The sequence below is a fragment of the Amphiprion ocellaris genome, chromosome 22, assembly GCF_022539595.1.
Source record: "Amphiprion ocellaris isolate individual 3 ecotype Okinawa chromosome 22, ASM2253959v1, whole genome shotgun sequence".
NCBI lineage: Eukaryota > Metazoa > Chordata > Actinopteri > Pomacentridae > Amphiprion > Amphiprion ocellaris.
The window spans coordinates 18,238,074-18,262,493 of record NC_072787.1 but is presented as its reverse complement, the minus strand read 5'-3'; the positions used below and the strand labels follow the sequence as shown (position 1 = coordinate 18,262,493).

The 24,420-nt window shown below is 39.2% G+C and overlaps 1 protein-coding gene across 1 annotated transcript in view; it reads left to right on the top strand.

Annotated features, from left to right (window-relative positions):
• Positions 1–24,420, top strand: part of ptprn2 (protein tyrosine phosphatase receptor type N2) — a 137,148-nt gene that overhangs the window by 8,787 nt on the left and 103,941 nt on the right. Inside the window, exons 2-3 of the mRNA XM_023297648.3 lie at positions 5,784–5,834; positions 16,169–16,282. Coding sequence (XP_023153416.2) covers positions 5,784–5,834; positions 16,169–16,282 — 165 coding nt within the window. The remainder of the gene's footprint in view (positions 1–5,783; positions 5,835–16,168; positions 16,283–24,420) is intronic.

The following is a 24,420-nucleotide window of genomic DNA, read 5'->3' as shown; positions in this document are numbered from 1 at the left end:
TGTAATAACAGTGTCCTGTCATGCTGAGATGAGAAGTGTGCGGGGGATTGTATGAAAATGTCGAGGATAATGATAAGCTAAGCAAAGCTCAGTTGGTGACAAGTGACGTGCAGCTTTTGACAAGAACAGCTCTTCTGGAGCGGAGACAAGCTTGGAGCCATCTTTAATTTTAGCAGGAGAGCGCAGTAATGACACAAGCTGTTTAAATCTGCGGACATGGTGTCACGCTGATGCTAATTTGCTTGCAGGTGATGTTCCTCTCTGCTGTCCCTCCTCCAGCCACGCTCCCCTTTTCAATTCCACTTGCGCTTTTATTGCCGTTGTCACCCGCCGGACTGCTCTGAAATGGCTTTTTTGGCCGGCGGTGCAGGTGTGTGTGATTAAAAATGAGTCAGGTGTCCTTGGTCGCAGCTTATATTTATAATAAAAGATACGTTGGTGGCCCCAGAGAGTGAATGAAATATGTCCTTAACTGCAGCAGGCTCTGGGAGTGGCTGTCCTCGCTGCCAGACTCCCAGCATCCTCCTTGGCCCCTCAGACATCACAGATGGTATCCCGGCACCGGCCAACCACCTGTGAGGGAAAGTGAAGTCTCTGACTTCTTGTTCAGCCTTGGGTTGTGCCTCATCGGGACGTATTTAATGTTGCAGGCAAGGTCAGCCAATCACGGCACAACGTTTGAGACGATCTGAAGCGGATCCTTCAGAGCTAAATCTGCAGTGAGATGTGGAATGAAAGGCTTGATGATGCACAGGTGGAGATTAAGTGAAAGATTATGTGGGCATATTATTTTCTAATGAGAAACATTTCTTATGCTATAACTTTTCTTTTAATGACCTTAAATGAGCTTTTCCCTCCTCTCTGATTTCACGCCCCTGAGTGCTGAGAGAGTTTAGCTGAAGGTGAACAGTTTTTGGCTGTGCGTGTCTCTACATGTGTGTTGCTTACTTATACAGGAGGTGCGCTTGCTGCCCTCGATGGTAATTCGGCAGGCAGGGGGCATCACTGGAAAGTGTTTCTCTGCTCTTTGTAGAGGCCTTGGAGAGATCTCTGCAGCAGGTAATTGATCCAGGTTCCCATTTCTGGAAGTGTTTTTTTATGCAAACTCTCCACAGCTTGTTGCATATCATTTCTACAGGCACAGTGAAGCAAACATGTTAAATTCTGTCGGGCTGCAGTCTTGTCCGTTTCACCATCTCCTGTGACTACAGACCATTAACTACCAGCGTATCTTGTTTAAAAACTGTGAACTGACTCACTGCATCCACTGACCTTCTGGATTCTCCCTGCATACTGTGTTTGTAAATTAGGTCACACAGCGTCTATTTTGGGAGGGGAAGCTTCTGCACATTTAGAACACCTGTGGTTCGCTCTCATCTGGAGCTGCTGCTCGCAATTATTTTCATCATCAATTAATCTGTCTGTCACTTTTGTGGTTTATTGATTCTTAAATGAAGAGATGTCAAAACATGACCTCAAAATAATGACTGTTTTCATTATTCTGGTGGAAATTACCAGGTGATGCAACAGTATTCAATTCATCCATATTCAATTTTTATAGAGTATGCAGCTGAAATAAAAGCAGCTGATCCTTGCATTTGGAAATCTGGAACCTGCAAATTTGTTATTTTTACTGAATAAATCACATAAACAACAGTTCAGTGATCTAAGACTACAAAAATTAGCCACTTAATTGACATAAAATTAACAAGCAATTATCCTGATAATCAGTTAAATAATTTGCAAGCAAAACTGTCCAACTTTCAGGTTCTCAAATGTGACTATTTATTGTTTTTTAAGTCTTCTAGGATACTGAAAACCATGTGTCTGAGATTTATAATGCTGATAATATGAAAAAATAACAACTTTGAATAGGTCTGATGGCTTCTGAGAACTTATAATGGCTTTTTTCTTGCTGTTTGCTCACATTTATAGACCATAGATGAAGTTACTAATTAAGAGGAAACTTTAGATTAAAAAGTATTGATAGGAATCATTAGTTCCAGCTTCACAGCTATCAAATTAATTAAAACAATAGATGACTTAGTATTTTAGCTGTATTTAAAACAATTAAGCTTAATTTGAAAGTACCGTTTTAAATGTATGCCACACGTTTTTCCTGGATCGCTCCATGTGTGTTCACAAGATAAAGAAGTAAACTGAAAGATATTAAATAGAAGGACAGTCCATACTGGACATTATTATTGCATTTCTGGCATTTGTTTGAGTCAAAAATCAACTAAATAGCACTTTCAAATTATCTCTGTCAATCCTCCAAATCCCTCTGAAAGCGTACTTGGAGATACTTGACTGAACTAACAGTCAGTTTTGTAATTGATGAGCAGCTCTGATTGATCTGAGATGAGGTTGACATGGCAACAGAGCCTCGATACTCAACAGCGAGTGCAGCACTTCTTTGGAAAGGTCGTTTTGTTTGTGAAATTATCTTGTACGCCTAGAATGAAACAAGACAGTGTGGCTATTCTTTGTCAGGATGCTTCATTAAGATATAGCCAAGGCACCTTATTTGTTTTATTTCTGTTCCAGCTTTCTTCGTCAGCCTCGCCGAGTGCTGCTTTTTCTTTTTTTCCCCGCCCGAGGTAATCAGCAGCATCCACTGCGATTGCATTTTAATTAAAAGGCGCCATTTTAATCATCTCTGGCATGGTGTCGGAGAAAGGGGATGTGCCGTTATCAATCCAATGTCACTGCCTATCACAAACACGCACTTTCACGCGCACACACGCACACACACACACACACACACACACACACACAATGTCTGACTAACTATGCTTGGCTGGATGCGCCATTAGTTGAAAGTCGTAATTAATATTGAGAGCTGACAAGGCCTCCCAGAGAACCCGATGCATTAAGCAGGGAAGTGATGCGGAGGTAAAGTTGAATGGACTGACACTAATTGCAGAGCGCTGAGATGCATGGTCAAGAGGGACTGCGGGACTCCTCCTGTTGTAGAAAAGTTTGGTCCTTTATATTCGTATACATCTTAAAGCTGAATGTAAAAGTTTTGGTGAGTTAGAAGCAGTTTATGTGGGAAAAAAATGGATGTATCTAACCACAAATAACAAATTGTGCTAGCTAAACAACATCAAAAAATAGTAGAAAAAAAATCTTTTTTTTTTTTGCAGATTGTTTACATACATACCAGATTCTATTTGAGATGTGACATTTACATGGAGCACATAGAAAGTTGGTTATTTTTATTTGTATATGCATGATAGATGTTAGAATCACAGTTACAGATTGTTGTGTGCTGTTTGCTTGTTTGCAACATAACCAGAAATTTAATCCAGCATTTCTCTGCCTGTGTGCCTCAAATTAAACTTTGAATTTGACCAAGGTTAGTGAAAGTGATGCCATTTTGGCTTAACATGGACTTGCACCATTAACATTGTGTTGCAGATTTGGCTTAGCCGCCTTATTTCCAGCAAATAAGAGTTAGGAGCAACAGGAAATATTCAACATGCCTTTTTCTTGGACCGTTAGTGCCACAGGAAGCAGTGGATGAGGAGTTGCTGCTCTAACTGGCCATCATGATGGAGTTCAGTGACCCAGAGAGGAAAAGAAATTTATGTATAAGCAAGGCATCATTTCCAGGATCATTCATTAACCAGAAGAAACAACAGTATGAGCATCATAGTGTTGTACAAACTGGGCAGTCGTAGGGAGTGTCGCTTGGTTGGAGTTTGCAGAAGAAGAGTAAATGAAACCTGCATATTTGTTCTGTCAAAATATCCTAAAAAAAAAAAACAAAACTATGATTCACTTCAGTTTTGAGAAACCCGATTATGTTAGCGGGATACTGTTGTGTGTATCCTGATTTCTTGCAAAGGTATGCTACTAACATAATCAGGTTTCTCAAAACTGATACAAGGCCTTATCCAGGCTTTATGAAATTGGAATATGATGTTTGCACAAAAACAGGATACTTGAAAAACCCAATTACAGCCACGTTTCTCAGGTCTCTGTAAAGGCAGTCACTGTTTTGTCTAACCACTTGTACTGAGTCTACTGAGACTGGATCATTATATATTTAGGGCAGCACATACTCACAGATTAGAAGCTTTGACCAGTTAATTTTGCCTGCAAACAAACTTTAATTGTCAATCAATTGTGCATAGTTGCTGATTAATTTTCTTTTAATTGAGCAATCAAGTATATATTTCAGCTTCACATCAGTTGAAAATGAGCTAAAATACTGAAGTCGAGGTGCAACTTTTAACCAGCAGCACAACTTTAGAGTTATGCTTGTAGTTTCTTGCAAATCTAACTAGAAAACCCCCCCACAAAATAGTATATATGGTTATGGAATCTTTTAGTCCATAATTGGCACATTAAAATGAAGGATGTACTGGCTGTGTAGCAGAATAACACTCGGGTACAATGACACGGAAAAGCCGTTTGGTTTTGGAGCAGTAAGTTGCTTCTCTGTAGTTCAGGACATTCTGTCTTTTCGTTTTGTTCTAGAGAACTGAGCGACCTCACAGCTCTGTGATGATGCCTCGCTCGACATCATTAAATAGCCATTTTACTGACATATTGAAGCCATTACCTCGGAAAGGCGCAATTTCATGAAATGTGCCCTCGACTGCTAAACAAAATGGCTGCACATTGTGTCTGTAGGATCGGGTTCCCACGCAGATTAGCCTTTAAGAGAATAACGGAACGGAATAATGATGCTAATGTCAAATTCGTGAGGAAGAAACTTGTGCAAACTTTGACGCCTGAAAACTTCCACCACCTGTCCTGATTGTCTGCCTTTTATGTGCCAATTGATTAACAGACTTCCTATCTCTTCTCATTATTAAAGAAGTGTGACAGAGGCCTCTCCTCCTACGCAGTCTGTTCCTCATTCACGGTCACGAGCTGCTCATCGCTGTCCATCGAGGCCACCGGGCCAAGAGGCTGCATCCAATTTCGTCACCACGCCCGATGAGCAGAGGGAGGGAAATAACAAAGATAAAGAGACTCGAAAAAACAAGGCTGAGGCTTGACCTAGTTGTTTGCAGATTTCCTCTCTATTGCCAGCACTGAAAACGCCATAAACTGGGCAGTATGAGACTGTCAGCAGCTCATTCAACAAACCTAAATCTTACGTTCTATGCAGCTCATTTCCTGGCTGAAGACCCGTGCTGTTGTCTGAGCTCGTTTTGACCCTGAATGTGTGATCGCGCTCAGAATACAGGCAGAAAATTACACTTCAAGCGGAGTTTTTTTTTTTTTTTTTTTTTACCCCACAGGCTTTTTTTTTTTACTGGAAATGTGCACAAGAGGAGGATCACCTGTGCAGATCAGCGAGCAGAACAATCAGTCCTCCTCTGTTCGCTGCAACTCCCACGTGTGAGATATGAACACAGGGAACAGCCACTCATAATGCTCCCGCCATCTGTTCATTTATTAGTCTGGAACACCCATTCTTAGTCCAAGCGTTAAAGTTCATTAATATTCATGCAACATTCATATATGGAAACGTTGCCCATGGAGTTGGGGTATTAGTGTCAGAGGCAGGATAGGAGAAGTCAAACTAATTGATGATTGATGGCTCTGCCATTAGCAGCGAGGCCCCCGGCCAGAGTTAATGTAGTCCTAAGCTCTCCTTCTATAGACCGCTGACATATTTAGAAATTGCGACATTTGGCTAATTTTATACTGCATTTTGCTCTTTTTTCTTTTTTTCAAAAACCAGGTTGACATTACAACAATGTGTTAAGCTGTGTTTTAATTTTGTCTGTTCTTTCTGTTCCACCTTCTCTGCCCTCCAGGTTGTCTGTTTGAAGACGAGCTCTGTGCTCCGTACGAGTTCTGCGTCAATGGTAAGTCCAAGTTAGAGATCCATGTTCACCACCTCAACTTGTTATATTTAGTCTTTAAAACAATATGTATACATAATTAAGGTCTTACATATCCTTAAAAATGACTATAAAACCATCAAAATCAAGAATACATCATTGCAATGGGGAAAAGAGCACTCTTGTCACTATCCCCCCAAAGAAGAATTAAAGCCTATTTCTAACATAATAATGATAATAATGAACACAAACTAACTTCCTGTTGGTTCATTGTGAACAGGTTGTAAGTTCAAACCTTATCATATGGTTTTCTATGCCATCTAAAGCTCCAAGTTCTACATTCCTTGACGGAGCAGCTTCCTAGAGATGAAACAAAGGCATCATCTGTAGTCTTGGTTACATTTCATAAGCTGACCAAGAAGTCTCTTCTGAGGAAAACTCTATTTTTGGCTCTTGGAGTACAACAGACACATCTCACATTATTAATAACAGCAGTCAACCTGTAACTCTGATCACATAAGTCAATCAATATCACTGACTCATCATGAAGATGCAAGTAGATCTCATTATTATTGCAGTTGTGTATTAAAATAATGTGCTACTCAAATGCAGCCCATTCCTTTTGCATTTAAGACAGTTTTAGCTTTTTCTTTCAGCATAAAATCATCATTCAGACCTATGAAAAGACTTAATGGAGATCTTTTAAAAGGTCAACAACTACAAAGCTCTAGTGCTTTAGTCATTCTCTGTTTTAGGATTATATTGTGATACAAAGACCAGTAGAATAATTTTGAAATTTCTTGCAGTAGTCAGCAAAATTAAAAACAAGAGTAAGACAAGGATGATGGTTAATAAATATCTCTCATATCTGTGCAAAGAAAGAAAACTTTAGAAGGCCTCTCAAAACTGTTCCCTGAGACTGTTTGACCACCCGTGCACTAAACATGGCTATACCATTTTAGAATTTAATGGTTTAGCTGAGCAGTTTCAGCTAACTAAACTTTTTGTCGTCCACAACTTTAGCTTTGAATATTACAGTGAAGCCTACTGATTACAACATTATGGATGAGATCATGCTCTATCTGTGGTTTCTGCATTACACTAAAATTAGAGCTTTGAACTTTTTGGACTCACTGTTGTCTGTCTTTTAACAAAATGTCCTTTTCCACGAGTGCTCTTAAACCTGCCAATAAGATGCTATTTTTATTCATTCAGTGATTTATATATAGATAGATGATGACTGCCGGTCTCGCTAACACAATATTGAATGTTTCAGCTCAATTTAGAGTTATGAGTCATATTTAAGAAAAGCAATAAAACAAATAGGAACCAGGCTGCAGCAGCAAGAAAATACAGTATAAACACGCAGTCTCATGTTATTCATTAAACTAACTGATAGATTCATGATCAATAGCAGCAGCATGTTTCCCCCTTCAAATGTCAAGGTTTCCCCCAACCACAAACGATCACGACCTCATCTACAGACCATCTTGTTATGGAAGACCGATGTGTCTGTCCCAGCGGTTGCCATAACAACGCGTCACCTCATGAATGGAGGGAAAATGTCGGGCCTTTTCACAGAGTGGCATTCAGCCGAATCACACAGCAGGCTGTGGTTTTGAAGGGGACTGATAGTGTCGATATCGAGGATCATCTCCACGACACTGAAAAGTTAACGTATTCCCTCATTGTGCAATGTTTCAATACAGCTTCAGGACACAGTGTCGGCCTTATATGTAACGTAACAGAAGGTTCTGCATCGGTCTGTTTGTTTTTGTCCTCACAGGCACGATGATTAAATGCATGTGCTTTGAGGTTGTTTGTTTGTTAGCTCACTTCATTTGCTTTATGTGGATTCACCTTAAAATCTGTTTCACAAACAAGATGAAGCCAGGAAGGAGTCTGTCAGCTTCCACGATAGAATACATGGAGTGACCCATAGGAGAGGCAAGATGGAGCAGAGGACAAGCAGTGGAAAACACAGGACGAGTTCCAGTCAGACTATTAAAATGTTAATTAGAGGAGGAGGACGAGAATGACCCGAGGTAACATTAGATGTTGTGCTTTGTTTATCACTCTGTCTACTGGGCCTCCAACATTTTATATCGGCACATTATGCCATCAAGCAGGAATCTATTTAGCTCTTACTGTAGACATACTATAGTGAACATGACAACAATATACCACAAAAACTTTTAATTTTGGAGCACCTTTCTGTGTAAATTTGCACAATATTAACAGGAAACTGATTTTCCAGAAGTCACTGTAACTCTTCAACACTTTAAGCTCAAAATGGTGCCAAATATTTAGCGAGCAAAGCTAATTAATTGCTAATTAATGAGCTGATAGTGTAATTAGGAGGAAACATATTTTCTCCTGTTGACGTGATAACTCAAGAGCTTTTTCATGCTTCCAACACAGATACTACAGACAAAGTAGACCAGACGAAATACAAGGGATGTGAGCAAACTGTTGTCCATCATGTAGTTCACGGTGGGACATAAGCATAAACATCGATTTAAATGTTTTAATACAGGTCAAGTCAAGGCTGCAGCTCACTATTTATTTATTTATAGATTAATGAGCCAATCATTATCGCGATTAGTCAGAAAATAGAAACGTCACAATTCGCCAGAGTGTTTTCATCCATTTAAAAAGCAAAATAGTTCTTTCTGCCAACAAACTCAGTTAATTAATGAACTGACTGTTGCAGTTTCACAGTTTATTTATAGAGTTCAAAGCAACAAATGTTCACCAGAGTGCCCCACAAAGAGATGACAATCAGGAAAAAAACACAATAAAGACAAAAAACCTAACTGAAGGCATGTGAAAGAATAATTATGGAGGCAGTAGCTATAAAGACAAGAGATGGGTCATTAAGAAATAGTTCAACATTTTGGGAAATAAAATTAAACTTAATATGAAGCTACAGCAAGCAGCTAGTTAGCTTAGCTTAGCATAAAGACTAGAAACAGGTGGAAACTGCTAGCTTGACCCTGTTTAAATGTAACAAAACACGACCACATATTTAAAGTAAAGTGACAAGGTGCTGGAGTCCCAGAGCTAGGCCAGGGCCATTTCACATTTGAAAATGGATAATTATATATCTGTAATATCTGTGTTTTTTAGCAAAGCAATTAGACTCCTGCTTAAACTTGGATACAATTACCAAACCTCAATTTCTGATTAAGGAAATAATATGTGTAGAATGCATTTTGTGGACCTTTCAAGTTAATATGAGGATTCAAATTTAGAAATTATTACATTTCAAGGGATACTTCTGCAGTTACCAATGGGGTACATGGAAATATTAGCTTAACTAGTATGTAATACATCTGAAATTCCAAATAAAAATGTACAAAGAAAAATAAAGGAAAGCAATAAACAAACTGCACTGAGGCATGAAACTAGGAAACAAAAATTTGCTGAAACCAGTGAATATTTGGTTGAAATAAGTAGTGTAAGTTTGGAAATAGCTGAAACTATTACATTTGTTTAATAGTTGTCTAAACCTCACATAGCTGAGAATAGCAGCTAAATGTTGAATAACTGGTTAATGTTGATGGATAGATTAATTGTAATACTAGAAGTAATGATAAATGCTTTTAGTGTTGAAAGGCTATAGGCATAAAAGTTCAAATAGTTACTTAAAATAATGGAAAAATTAGGACAGTATCTTTAGGTAATGGAAAATAGTTTAATATTCAGCTAAATGTCATGGATAAATGGCAAAAATGCCTCAAAATGGTTGCACTAATGCAAAGTTTGTCATAGTGACTATTGACTAACTGTATGAAAAATAATTACAGCAATATTTAAAGTAGTTCAAAATTAAATCATAATAATTTGGAACATAATGAGTGGTATTGAAGGGCTACCGGAGTTCTTCTGACACGCCTATGTGGGTACATCTAAACAATAAGGGTGGGATTTGCAGACTTATACCAGCCTTCATTCTTTCTTCTTTCCCCAAATACTTTTTAGGCACAGAAACTTTCTTTACTTTAAGCCCTACAAAGAAACAGTAACTACATTTTGCATTTTTTTAATCACCTTTGGACCGAGCAAGGCCAGCTGTTTGCGCAGCTAGAAGCTAGTAACAAAAAGGGACGGATACACAAGGAAACGCAACAAAACAAATAAAGATATTTCCTAAAATGTTGAGCTGTTGCTTTGAGATTTTTTGGATGTGCAGCATATTAGAGAAGCAAATTTGGAGACCTCCTCCCTTATTTCCATATTAACCCAGTTTCAGAGCAAACCGGGAAGGAGAAGGCAGAACAGAAGAGACGTATAAAAAACCAACTTTAATTACAAAGCCTGCATCGGTACAGACTAATAGAAGGAAATTGCTGACACCTCGACAGAAAAACACCCAGAGGGGTCGCATTTGCTGTGGATACATTAGTCTATCACGCAGGGATATGATGTGGATGATCATTTCTGGTGCCTTTCTTCTATGCTTTTTTAAAAAATCTTCAGCTTTTAGTTTTTTGTACCACGCTCACAGCATCCCTCGTACACTGGAAAGTAATTACAAGCACTGCACTCACTAAAGGCAAATGTATACAGGCAAAAAAGACTAATGGTGGATTAATGCTGTACCTAATACGCAAGCAATATGACATTATTTAGTTGCTTCATAACCCTCTGTGCTCACTCCGGCTGCGCTCTGTCACTCTCCATTGGACTCCTGATGAGCAGCAGCCACTGCACAGACAGATGATGAGTGGGAGTATCTAGGTCTGCCACTTCAACTCTTCCCCTGGTCCCTGAAGGAGTAACCTGGTTTATTCTGGGCTGGGCCAAGCGTTCTCTTCTTCACCCGGGCTGTTGCCATGCGGGGTGGCTGAGGGCAGGGAAGGGTTGCATAAAGGAGCCTCCTCTCTTTCTAATGTTTTATATGACTAACTGAGGTGTGTAGTACCTGTAACACACCTACTCAGTGTTTATTATTTAACAATAATTAATCAGAGTAGATTTAATTAGGCTTTTTTTTGACTCTTTAATGTCAAATTGAAAGCATTTCTCCATAAAATGATTAAAAGTATACACAAAGCGTGCTCCATGCTTTTAGAAGTATTCGCTAAAACCTGACTGATATATTGACTGGCCGATATGATTGGCTTCTTGTAGGAATGACAACTTGCCACATCAGCTATGAAAGTAAAATAATAACTTTCATTTCATTTTTAGTGATCAAGTATTTCATATTAATAAGCATTCTGTAGGTTTTATTTTGTATTATTGAGGCATGCAACTACAGATGGTCCAGATAATATCACTAGTCGACTATGTTAAATTTTTTTTTGTTAATGTGTGCTTAAAGATGGGACTTCTCATGACAGCTTCATTTTTTAAAACTACATATTTCAACTCATCTATAATCAGAGACTATTTGAGCTTCTTGTCCAATATTGTAGATTCAATAATATGATTCGAAATAACAATGAACTTTTCAGGCTTTTAACTTTAAAAGTTCCATATTTTCATTCACACATAGCCTTGAATTCTCCAAAAAATGTACTGATGCTACTATAAATACCTTCATGAATATCCATCTTTTATGCTATAAAATTTTCAGGCAAATTTAATTCAATTCAATTCAATTCAATTCAATTCAATTCAATTCAATTCAATTCAATTCAATTTAATTCAATTCAAAGAACTTTATTTTTCTGTTAGGAACTTCATCATTTGTGCCAGAGCATCTGTGCATATACTGTACATACAATTCACGTACACAACAACATAACATACATAATAAACACAGGTAATATACCATACACATATCTATATGCTCGAGAAGGTCCATCTTTGGCTGAATCCTTATGTTGGTGTCACTTGTGAAGACAAAGAAACATTTCAAGTTGATTTGATTCATTTGAAAGTTTGGAGTTAAATAAGTCATAAAAAAAATGGAAAGAGTATGACAGATGTAAATCATTTTCAAAAACTTTCAACAAGGAGATTTGTTTGGAGATCCAAACTGCTTTGGAAGGAGATAACTGTACGTACAGATAAGAGTCACCTGGGTGAAATCTACTTTGATAAGATAAATGATGAATAAAACATAAAATCTTCCAAAGGTAGTGAACTCTTTCTACAGGGTAAAATAGCTGCTGATTTAATGACAAAGTTGGAAGAAGTACCTTCAGCACGGTGGTGGAGATGTTATTGCATCATCGATTAAATACATTAATTACTATCCTCCATATATAATTCGATCTTCTCCTGTCATGTCTCATTTTCGATGCAATCTCTTTAAATCTTTACTGTCTTCTTTAGGGGAATACTTTTCTGGAGGTTATGCGATTAGCCGGAAATGCATTTTAATTTGATGCAACTCTCCAGAGCCTGTGGCTTACTGCTATGATAAGCTAAGCTAAAGTACAGTGGATAAGTGCTACATGTTTCCCTCGGGGCACGCGTTGGCTTCTATTAAACACTCAACCAACAGTGTAGTATCGATTGGTGGTTATCTTGCCTCTACTTGGGCCAATATTTTCTGAAACGTCCGCACTGTATTTTAGATTTAAACGATTTGGGTGATGCTTCTATTGATTAACAGCGAGTGCAACTGCTGCGTAAACACTTCAAGTAACCACTACGAAATACAAATATCAGGTAATCTGCATACAGCACGAGCAGAGAAAGAGCGGCAAGGTTGAAGGGGCGAATCGTGAATGATCAGACATGAAGTGCTGAGGAAAGAGACAGTTGACTATTAAGGATAAAAGATGCTTTAACAAAACACACAAACAAACATGTTAATGAAAATATAACTGGAATAATAGAGCTGATTCATACTCCCCAGCCAAATTGAATAGGCAGCGTGTTTTGATGTAGCTCTGAGAGTCTCCTTTATCTTTATTCATTTCTGTATTTACATGTGCATTGCAGTGCATGCATAAATATAATTATCATTTCAAAGCCACAACTGTCACATAAAAAGCCCAGAATAACCTGTAAGCACTTCATTAATCACATCCTGATCACTTTAGTTTTTGTTCCTGCACCTTTCTTCATTAGCAGCCTGCATCTGGCCGCTCTCTGTGCATTGATTTGAGCCTATTCATTTTCATGACATGGGTTGCACCGCTAATACACCTGTTCCAATACGTCTTAATTTGTCTCCTGGGTCTGTCTGCCTCTTCCTCCGACGTACAGTCTTTTAGAAATGCTTTGCTGACTGTCAGCTTTAGTGTTCGCTCCTGTTATCCCAGAGCATTAGCTTTCACAGTGTAAATAGCTTTAGCAGCAGCCGGGTGTCGCTCTGTCTGTCACAGTGGGAGGAGAGACGGTGTCTGGATTTAGAGCTCTTCACCTTTTTTTTTTTTGGCTGAGAATCTTCTTTGTTCCTGTCAACATGCTGCTTATCCAGACACAGCTTCTCTTTAGTGAGAATGTCACTGATTTATTATTCCACATTTAAGGATTGCTTAATTGATTGATGCTGTGGCCTGTTTTATGTATTATGGATTACATTGATCAAGGTTTATTTGCAATGCAGTTGCCATTCACCAATCAGATTGTCAGCATTAATCTTGTCTCACAAGAATGCACCAATTGATCTCTTGTCAGCTTCATATTCCATTAAGCCAGACAGGTGATCATTAGAAAAATCACAATTTTCTTATCCGTTAATAGACTTTGCTTAACCCTCCTGTTGTCTTCATTTACGGGCACCAAAAAATATTGTTTCCTTGTCTGAAAAAATCCAAAAATTCAGCAAAAAAATTCCCCAAATTTCTGAAAATTTGCAAAACCTTCAGGAAGAAAATTCCAATAATTCCTTATGAATTTCCCTTCAGTTTTATTTTTAAAAAAAATCCCCCAAATTTGGCAAGAAAATTCTTGTAAATATTTTCAATAAATGAGTAAAAATCTTCCAAAAAAATCCTAAAAATATCTAAAGTGATTACATATATATCAGTAAAACTTCTGATATTTTCTTTAAGAACATTCACAAAAAAATCAACCAAAATCCAGCGAATTTCACTCGATTTTGGTTGATTTTTTGGTGAATGTTTTTAAGAAACTTTTTTTTTTAACATTTCTTTTTTTCCACCAAAAATTTTTCCCAAAAATGTTGAAAATGTGGACATCAGAGGTTTCACTTTGAAAATATATATTTTTTCACATTTTCAAACTTTAAAACGAGTCAATTTGCCCCGCAGAACAACACAAGGGTTAAACCCCATATTGCTTTGGATGGTTTGAATGTTGCGTATACCTCTTACACTCGCACGGATGTATTTTTGGAACAGCTCTATTATTTGACTTGCCTGCATTTCTGTGTTTTATTTTCAGCTTCGGACAACCTTCCATGCACCCGTCACATGCTGCGCTCTCCCAGGCTTGGAATTAAAATGTTGTTTTCAGCTGTCAAATATAGGGAAAAATAAGTGTTTCCCTGCAAGCTGTCAACTACAATAAGCCATTGTTGTTTGTTTTGATACTCTCGGTATTGTGAATACACACAATAAAGTGACAGAACGGTGCTTTCTGATTCATGGTGCATTCGCCTCTGAATGGCTCAGCATCACCTTGATAAATCAATCAACCGTAACGTTTGCAAAACACGGATTTCTTTGTTGTAAAATACCCCTGACTACTATATTTAATGCACTAAATCCTTGTGTGTCTGTGTATCTGGTTGCTATCGGGAATGTCCCTGACAACGGGGAAGGAAGTAATGTGCTATCGCCATGGAAACCAGGGAGGCATTCAGAGCATCAAACATTTAACAGTTTCCCGTCACTTGTTATGTCACCAGCCTCCTTTTTATTTCTTACATAATATGCGTTGTTAGTGTATAGCAGGAAAAAATAAATCATACCAGAGATTCTTCTACAAAATGAAGCCTTATTTAGTGATCATATTAACCGTGTCAGCAGGGATAATATCGTTAGAAACGAGTGGTTGCTGGCAAAGAGGAGCGAGACAGTTGGCGTCTTGTGATGCACACACGTCTGCAATGATCTGTGTGTCTGTAGGTGGGAAGTCTTCCTCTGCGCTGTTTGAAATCTCAAAATAACTCCTGGGCGTTGTACTGTGTAGTCTATGCTAATTCACCGCCTCCCACAGGCTTTTTCCTGTACAGAGCTGTCATTTAACGGGTCACAGGCGGAGGTGGAAGTCAGGAAAACACCAGCATCTCGTTTAGAATAAGATTTAGATTTCGAGGCTTGTCACATTAATATCTTTGTAATTTTCAGTTACAGAATCTTACAATGAACACTGCACTGTAATTAACTTTGTTTTAGTTGAAGGTTAAAATTATGCTCTGAGATGTTCAACTGCTAATGCAAAGATGGAACTTGACATGCTCCCCACTGTGTCAAAGTGGCACATCGTGTTTAGGATTGATCAGAAATCCTTTGCACTCATCTATTTTTATAACCCCAGTGTAAAAAAAAATGTCATTAGATGAGCAGACAGAAAATTGGAGCATGTAATGGACATCGGTTTTTGTGTGTTTTGTGGTTGCCCACATGTCAGTGAGCATCAGTCGTACCATTGATGTTTGCTGTCATTGTCCAACATCTTGGGGCTAATTAATAGGAAGCTGTGGTGCATGACAAAGTGTTGATTCACATCATTAGATCCAATCTAATCACAGTGGCATCCCCACACATAGTCTCACATGGGAGTACACATGATTGCACACACACACACACACACACACACACACACACACACACACACACACACACACACACACACACACACACACACACACACACACACACAGAGGAAATAGCCCAGATTGAATCTGCAGGATTCATCTCCAGAGATCATCTTTGAGGTGGACTTTCATTTAGTGACTTTAGCCAACAAGATGCAAGGATTTATCTTCCCAGCTGAGAGAAGGTGACAACACGGGTCATTTATATTCCAGGCCTTCCATCTACACACTGCTTTCTGACCTCCCGAGCCTCAGCATCCTTCAGAGGTCTAGACCAGCCATTGAATTATGGGGCTGATATGGGCTCTATGGCGTGGGTTGCCTAGCAACCTGTTTTGAGTGAGGCGGGAGACCTGCTGATAGGGAGATGACCAGGGTCCCTGATAAAGTCCTTCCTGCCATGAACGGCTGCTTATCGTAGCACTGTCAGAGGAAAAATGGCAGCTATTAGCTCCCCCAAAAGAGAAAATCAGAAGATCAAAACTCTGCAGGTGCCTCACACCATCACAGTATCTAATCTGGGCAGGTAGATGTAATTTTACACCCTCCAATCCCCAAAAGTATGTTGGAAAATTAGTTTTGTGTGTTTCTTCCTTTGAGCTATAAAAAAAAAAATCCCTCATTAACATGTTTTTTTCCACTATTTTCCGCTTTATTTTCTTTGCAGATGGAGTGTTTGGAAGGTGCCAGGAGCTGGCCGGTGCAGACCTGTCCACGTACGATATTTCTTCCTCTGGTCTGCAACGCCTCAGGATCCTCCTACAGAAACTGGCTCACAGAGGTACAAACTGCCCGACTTTATTTCTTTTTTTTTCTCTGTTCGGCGTCAGTCGTGTACAGGGCTTACAGCAAATGCTTGTCAACAGCCATTGTGTGAAGCAAGCCAAATAAGCCAAGCTGTCTCTTTGGCTAGCACAGCACACCGCCACAGAGCTAGAACAGGTCATTTGACTCATATCGGGCCATTGTTTTGCCATCATCGCCTAACTCCAGCAGCCAATCTAATTGGCTTGTATGCTGTTAGGACATTTAGAGCTAATTTTGTGGATGAGTAACTCTGAGGTGTGCAGTGTAATCACATCAGACAGTCTTTCCTACTCCATCAATGGCAGCTGCTAATGTGCTTGTTGTAACAGGTTACATCTTCAGGCGGATAAGGCGCATTTATTAAAGAATGCCTTCATAACAGAAGTAACTTTATAGCTCATTAAGAAGGAAGTTACAGTAGGAATTCAAGAATTATTGTTCCTTGTCTCCCAACCTGGAGGCATGCTGGGTCTGCTTTGGCGAACACGTATTTTAAGAGTCTCATCAGTGCATCTCATCAGTTCTGTAATTTAAATGTGGCATGTTTGATATTCATGTCTTGTACTGGTTGTGGAGAAAGGAACCTTCGCTTGTTGACGGTTGTTACAGTGCAAACAACAGATAGAAATGTCTGCAGCCTCCAGGCAGTCGGCTGCACTTACGAGATGCCACAAATCAATGAAAAAAAACAACTTGAATGCTGTGCATGTTGGAAAATATGAAGCAAATAGAAAGAGACAATCAGTACATGTGCTTGGAATTCCTTAATAGTTTCCTAGGGTGTTTCCTGGAACCGCATATGTAATTTGGTGCTAATAATAGGTGGAAAATGAGGGCTGTTCAGTTGGTACATTTCTAATTATTACATCCAGTTATTTGCTTCAGTGTGTGCACAGCAGGTCAGCTAAAACAGGAAATGTATCAGCATATTGTATAGAACAACGACCTGTAATATAAGTAGTTACCAAAGAAATATGCAAAGTTTTCTTGTGAGATTTTCTTCTCCACACATTTATTGTGTGGAGAAGCAGCATGTAACTGCATTTCCAGCCCACCAGGGGGCAGTAGACATCTTCAACTCAGACCGTGACCACAAACATCAGGCCTCCAAACATAATTGGCTTTGCAGGCCACTCTGAGCTTAATATCTTTTAACAGGCGTGAACCAGTGTTGAAAATCATTAAGAGTAAGCAGTCGGCCAGAGAAAATCAAAAAAAAAAAAAAGAAGAAGAAGAAGAGGGGGAAAAAATGCAGTGATGAATATTAAGCCAGGCAACATCACACATTTATTCTAATTACTGCTTAGAAATAAACAAATGAGAGTGAGGAGGATGAGAAGAGCTCTGCTGTGTAATTTTTCCCGCTTGGTTTTTAAGGGATGTTTAATTCTTTCGCTGCTTTTCATCATGAGACTTGTTCCCTGACCTTGTGTTTCAAGACATCCGCTTACAGACGCCGCTAACATGACATCATTACTTTGAAACGTTTTCCCCCTTCTCTGTCTTGTAGAATCACATCCACAGACACCGAGCATTATCTTCGGGTGAGCCCACAATGCACTGTTAATGCTCAGTGGCACGCTATTCTTATCAGCTCAACAGCTATTGAAGTGTCATCTTTGAGACGTGGGGGACCCTTTTTTTGAGCCTAGACAGGGTTATAGAGACCATTGTACTGTAACCTAAATTGAAGAAATGAAGGGGAGAAAAAAATGGGGAGGAACATCAATGGAATCGATTTACAATCCTCTTTATCTTGCATCAGAGCAGGTAGAAATCACACAATCTCTGCTCACTGCACAACACCAATGTCATTCAGATCAATAGAAATTGACCCTTGTACAAAAGGGCTTGGGTTGTCTGGATGTGTCCCCATTGGCAGAGCACATTGTCTGGTATTAAATTTTCACTACAATACCTTTTGAATGCAAGGCACTGTCATCCAACTGCAAATGACTTTTATATTACACGGCACCCAAAGCCAAGCAACTTTAGTATTCACCATGCGCAGCCACAGTGTGTCTACACATTTCATAGCCAGACTGCTGTCATATTACTCTGGAATCATTACAGCTCTGCTAAATATGTGTGTGTTTGTGGAGCCTGGCGTTGTATGAATATACACACAGGAGCTAATGCAGTAACTGCGCTGATTGGAATTTGATGTACCATATATTAAAATGATAGAGTGTTTAATTGGTCGTTCTCTAAACCCCTCCCCGGTGCAGCGATCGTCCAATCGTAGCTTAGCAACAGTAACTAGGCACAGGAAGTCTGTCAGTCTGTGGATTCTCCAGGCTGAAAATTGTTGCCTTTCTTTGCAAAATTTCTTTGAGCACTAAAGTGCTTAGCTGTGTCTTTATGCCTTCACGCATCATCTGCAAACATTAGCACAACTAGTTTACCCACTAGAATGGACACAACAGTAGCCGTACTTTTAAATGCAAAGCTAACTACAGTATTTATTGTAACTTGTAAAACTGAGAATGCATACATGCCACCTTTCTGTTACCTGTCAAATTTTTCAGTGTGGAATGAGCTCATTAGATCAGTTTGGACTGCAGGAATTTACAAGCCGATGTAAGGCAGTCAGAACCTTTGTGCATGTTCTGAGCACAGGATCCAGCATTGTAGAACTGCTTTAAGGTCCTATTTTAGTTGAGGAAAAAAAGGGTAGGTCTTCACTGTAAAATACAAAGTATTGGTTTACATGCCTCACCTTCTAATTTATTTATTTTTTAATTTCCTATGCGCTCATTTTTTTTGGTGCATTCTGAGTGAACACGGTGGTTGAAGCTGTCGGATCTTACACGGCAATGAAAACGCAAATTATGGGAATGTTCCTGTAAACGTTTGCACCATTTTCTGCACTTTCCGACTTCCTACAGTGGAAAGCACCAGCTTCAAAGTACCCGTGATTTTCCACCAATGCATGCATTAAAAGAAACGGATACCAGACTTAAATGAACATTGCTCACCTGGTGCATTAGCTATTGGGCTTAATTTAAAGGTTTATTTCTGCACTACGAGGCCCACTACCTGTGTTGTACTTTACACTTCTAGGCTCTGGAAATATTTGCAAATTTAATACATTAATGGATTAAATATTCATAGTAGTCCTTGTTTTTACTTTTACAGGCACTTCTTTTATAATAATGAGCTACAGGAAAAGTGTTACTGCTATACCATGAGTGACCACTGGGACAAACACTGGTGGTAAACTTTCTTAATACCTCCATGTTGCAGCCTCAGGGGGCAGTAATGAGCCCATTACAGTATAGAGCACCACAGATGAAGAAGACATCACACTGGTCAGCTGGTTTTCCAAAAGAAAAGATCATATCAGGATAATGGTTGGTTTTGCGAAGCAATGTTTACATTAGTTAATGACACGCACATTCACATTGATACACTATTTACATTGCGACAGAAGTTAGTTGTCTTCTTCTTTCTATGTAATGTACTGTACTGTAAAGTGTGCAACTTCTGAGTGTGAAACTGTATTCTCTAGATAGTGCCCTGAAAATTCCAAAAACAAACAAAAGTGAGCCCTACTCTGCTAAAAATGAAAAGTGAAGTAAAAATGAATATCGAAGTATAAATGTGAGAACTGTGTTGGCTGTGCAAACGTGTTTTCCTCAGCCCTGAGTCTCAAAAATTGCTAAACTGCCTCCTCAAGTATGTTTTGACAGAAACATATTTTCTGCTGCACAAGTACATTTCCATTTATTTTATTTCTTTACTGTTTGTCCTTTTCAGCCAACCAATCATATAGTAGATGAGTGGGATTTGCCACCCTGGTAACCCAGAAAACAGAGAAAAAGCATCAAATATGTCGTGAAAGGACTGCATTTTTACCCAAACCATGACATTTTCCTAACGCTGACATTAACCAAGCTTATAACATGCAGTTATTGTGGTGAAAGTGTCGACCAAAGTGTGATATTTTGCTAAACCTAACCACAGTGAGTGAAAACTGACTTTGTAGTTCCTTCCTCCGCTTACTGGAAGCCTTCCTTACAACATCACAGTTTTACCTTTCAGAGAGAAAATTAATTTTTCTTTCTTTCTTTTTTTTTTTTTTTTTAGAAAACATAACTGACAATGCTGTTATTGTTAGGTGTATTGGGACATATATTTTGGGAGACAGGGTTGATTTTTCTATAGTGGGCATAAAACGCAAGAATGAATCACATTAAACTGCATTTTTATTGAAAGCTCTAGCTGAAAAACAGTACCTAAGATACGGAGCTTTATCCTCAGTCTTCTAGTAAATGCACATCTAAAACTCTTTTTATAGGCTCCTCATTTTACAATACAATAAATTGCTTGGAAAAGAGTTTTCATTCATTGTGCTCACTACAAGACACTATTTCAGACCAAAAAATAAAAAACAAATCAACAATTGCCAGGTGAGGAATTAGAAGAGGGCTGAACATTTTTGGGAAAATATCTGATTGCAATTTTTCTGATAGATATTACAATTTGATTTGCAATATAATTTTTAAAAATCCCTTCATGTGATGGAGCATTAACACAATAGACACGAAAATGTAAACGTCACACAAGGATGATAGCATGAATTTGTGTGACTATTGACACAGCAGTACAAAACCTGCACTGCATGTAAGTCAGAAATTACAGCAGCTGGGATTTTCTAATTGTTTTAATCCAAATTGCGATTTTAGTTTGAAAGTGACTGATGAAGAAGCCTACTTTTACATATGTATGAAAATCGCTGTAAAAATGACTAAGTTTTGAGGAGAAAAGCTTTACAGACACAGAAAAAGTAACTGCTTATTTTCTCTGCAGGACAGATGATAAACACAGATCATTGTAGTTTTTGAGCGAGTTTACGGCATCATTTTCAGCTCCTGGTCAGTATTTATGCTGTCTAGCGCCATACGCTTAACATCAGAAAGAATCATGTCAGGGTGTTACAGTGGTAGATAGTTGATGGAGCACAGTAACCTGCAGTCGATTGACCTCCAGCCCTTGTCTGGAGCAGCAGATACTCTCATACTACAGACAAGTCAAGTAAGATGATGCATTGTGACATTTGCATTAGCTCCATTGACAGGAGTCGTCAGTCAGGGAGAATCAGTGACCATAAACTGACATCCTGCGCCTCCAGTGCTACTGAAATGACGTGTTGCTCGCGCTCCTATTTTGCTGTTCTGCGCAAACATGCTTTCTTTGACAGACAAGCAACAAAACCAAGTGTTGTCCTTCTTCTTGTTCTGCATTGTCTGTTCCTTCACAACCTTACTAGCTAGATAGCAGTGGAGAGAACAGATCAGGCACTGACATGCCATGTGAAAACTTGAGTTGTTATGAGGAAAACAAGGCGGCTGCATTGAATCATTCAGTGTGACTCCATGTTGGTGTGAGGGCAGACTAATTTCTGCTGTAGATTTTCACTCTGAGCACAATGATTTCCGTCAATAAAGGCCAAATGAGCTATTGTGTCCTTGTAGATGTTCTGTAATGTCATAGCAATTTATACATACATGTAACTGAGAGTAGAATAAATATATCCGGATTGTGTCTGGCATTATAAACTCATGCTGTGAAGACATTTTTTTATATTTTAGTGGAGGTTCTAAATTTTCCAGAGACTCCGGATATATCAGACTGAATTCACTGGGCATAGATTGTAAGACAAAATGGTAATAATTCACATGAGCTCGTGGAATTAAATGTTTTTTTTAAAAATATTTTTCTTTGAAATAACATAAAACTCCCAGCGAATTAATCATATGTTCCAAATGGCTCATAATAATGTATTCATATTTTGCCGCCTGCCTCGCCATTGCTCTGTTGGTTTAATTTATGTGTCAGATTTGGAATGACACATTTAATTTTGACTAATTAGGTAGAACTTGCTGCTAAATTATTCACGTTCTTTTCCATTAATGCCTTTAAAATCAGTTGGTGGACAGAAGTAAAGGAAAGGGGAAAATCTGCATTTCAAAAACACCAGATGAAACAACAAGACATGTAGACAGGATCCCATCTAATAGGCTTTGAATATTTAGGAGGCCCCCTCTCTCCCTCTCTCTCTCTCTCTCTCTGTCACACAGAAAACAGACAGGAGGCCAACAGAAATATCTTGCTTGTTTGAAAGCTGTTGCGCTAATGGCAAGGCGTTAATTAACTGAGGCATTTGCCTGAGACGGGATGCTATCCTTAACAGGCAAAAAGCGGCAGCACTTGATGATGGAACCTGCTCTTTCTCTGGACTTACAGATGAATTTGCATGACATTTAGCTCCTCAGTGCCAGGATAATCAGCTGAGAGGTTGATTGAGAGGAATCCGACCGTAAAGGCCCCGCCACTTTCCTCCCTGACTTTTTCCTTTCCAAAATGGCTCATTTTGATTCCGTAATTTGCGCTGGCATACCTTTCCTCCTCAAGTGTGCCCATCGCAGACACACAAAACATGGTATGTATGGAAATGAGTGCATCCCCCGGGAGACAGAAGGGATAGAGGTGTCACAGTCAATGAAGCCAGCCTCATCCTGTTGTGGCGTCATCACACGTTCACTGTGCACCCATTTAACCAGCTGCACTAAACCGCAGGTACCATATGGATCCTTTAGGGCTGAAGCCAGACCCGCTTTCCCCCGTCGCCGCTGATGGTAGCATAAATGATCATCACGGCGGTAATATATAGCAAGTATACACCACGTCGGGTAAGCCATGGGTAGTTAACTGTCATTGTTGTACGGATGGATGGCTGAGCTGCGTTCCAGAACAGTGACAACATACGCTGCTTTGTGCTCCATTCAGCGCTGCCAAGAATGACTGGAGGCATCTGTAGCTGCTCTGCATCGCTCAGATCCTCATCTGGTGCTTATGAATATCTATGAGAATATCCAGTGTCTATGGGTGAGAAAGGGGGCTAATGAAGACATTCTGCATTGTTGATACTTTTCATTTCTTCACATATTTCCGCCCAGGCTGTTAGTTTATTGATATCAAACATGCCCACATCATTATGAGCGCCATTGTTTCTTCAGAGGAGTCTGGTGGAAAGGTTAGGTGCGGAGCTGTTAGGAATCTGTGCCACAACCTAATTACTTGTTTCTCATTTAAAAAGAAAAAAAAAATAGATGCTTCTGTGCTGTGAGCATCTTGGCTCTTTAAAACGGCTGTAATATCTTTGGTATTTCTATGCTCTTTACCGATGGAATCTGGTGCCTCTTGGCTCATTGGGAATGGGGCCATGTTTTGGGTATCTTTTTTGCTTGGGTAGCTCCATCTGGTCCTGGCACCGCAGCGCTTTGCCCCTGCCCAGGAGTTCTGCATCCCAACTATGTGTTGGCAATTAGCAGAGATGCTGGCACGGCGTCAGGCCACAGTGTGACATTCTCCCCGGGCTTGTTGACTGGCTGTGGTGTGTGTGTGTGTGTGTGTGTGTGTGTGTGTGTGCATACATGTGTCTGTACATGTGTGCACATGTAGTCGTGCCTTCGCTTTTAGTGTCGTAATTTTAGACTTCCTCTGCTCTTTCTGATTCATCCTTGCTGCTTTGTTTTGTAGTGTTGCTCTGTAATCCCGAGACAACTAACAATTTACCTGGAGTTGCACAATTACTGTTCAGAAAAAAAACTTTTCTACCAATATTTCCAATGTAGCACAGGAAAGATTTCTTTTTCTTTTTCTTTTTATTGATAATATTAAGTTAAATGAGAGGCCTGGCAGAGGTACCACAGTGCAGTTGCAGGAACAACTACATTCATTTTGTTACCTTTTATTGGCACATATACTGTATATATCATTTCCACTCAATATTTTACACAATATTCATATTTCAGTTCAATTCAAAAAACGTTATTTGTCCCCTGGAGGCAATTCAAAGGTACGCAGAGCAGTTGGACACAGAACAGTAGCAACAACTGTACAATAGACTTGACAGTTAATCTATCCAACTTAAAATTATCTGACTATTCTTTAGTTTTACCTGGAGATGGTTTTCTTGTTGCAGGGTTCTAGCGTTTGACCAAAAATCTGTAAAGTCTGACTAAACATCTTCATTGGTTCCACTTGTGAGCCTGTCTGTCTGCATCATCAGTAAATTGTAGCACCCACCAGTAGTCTGCATGTGAG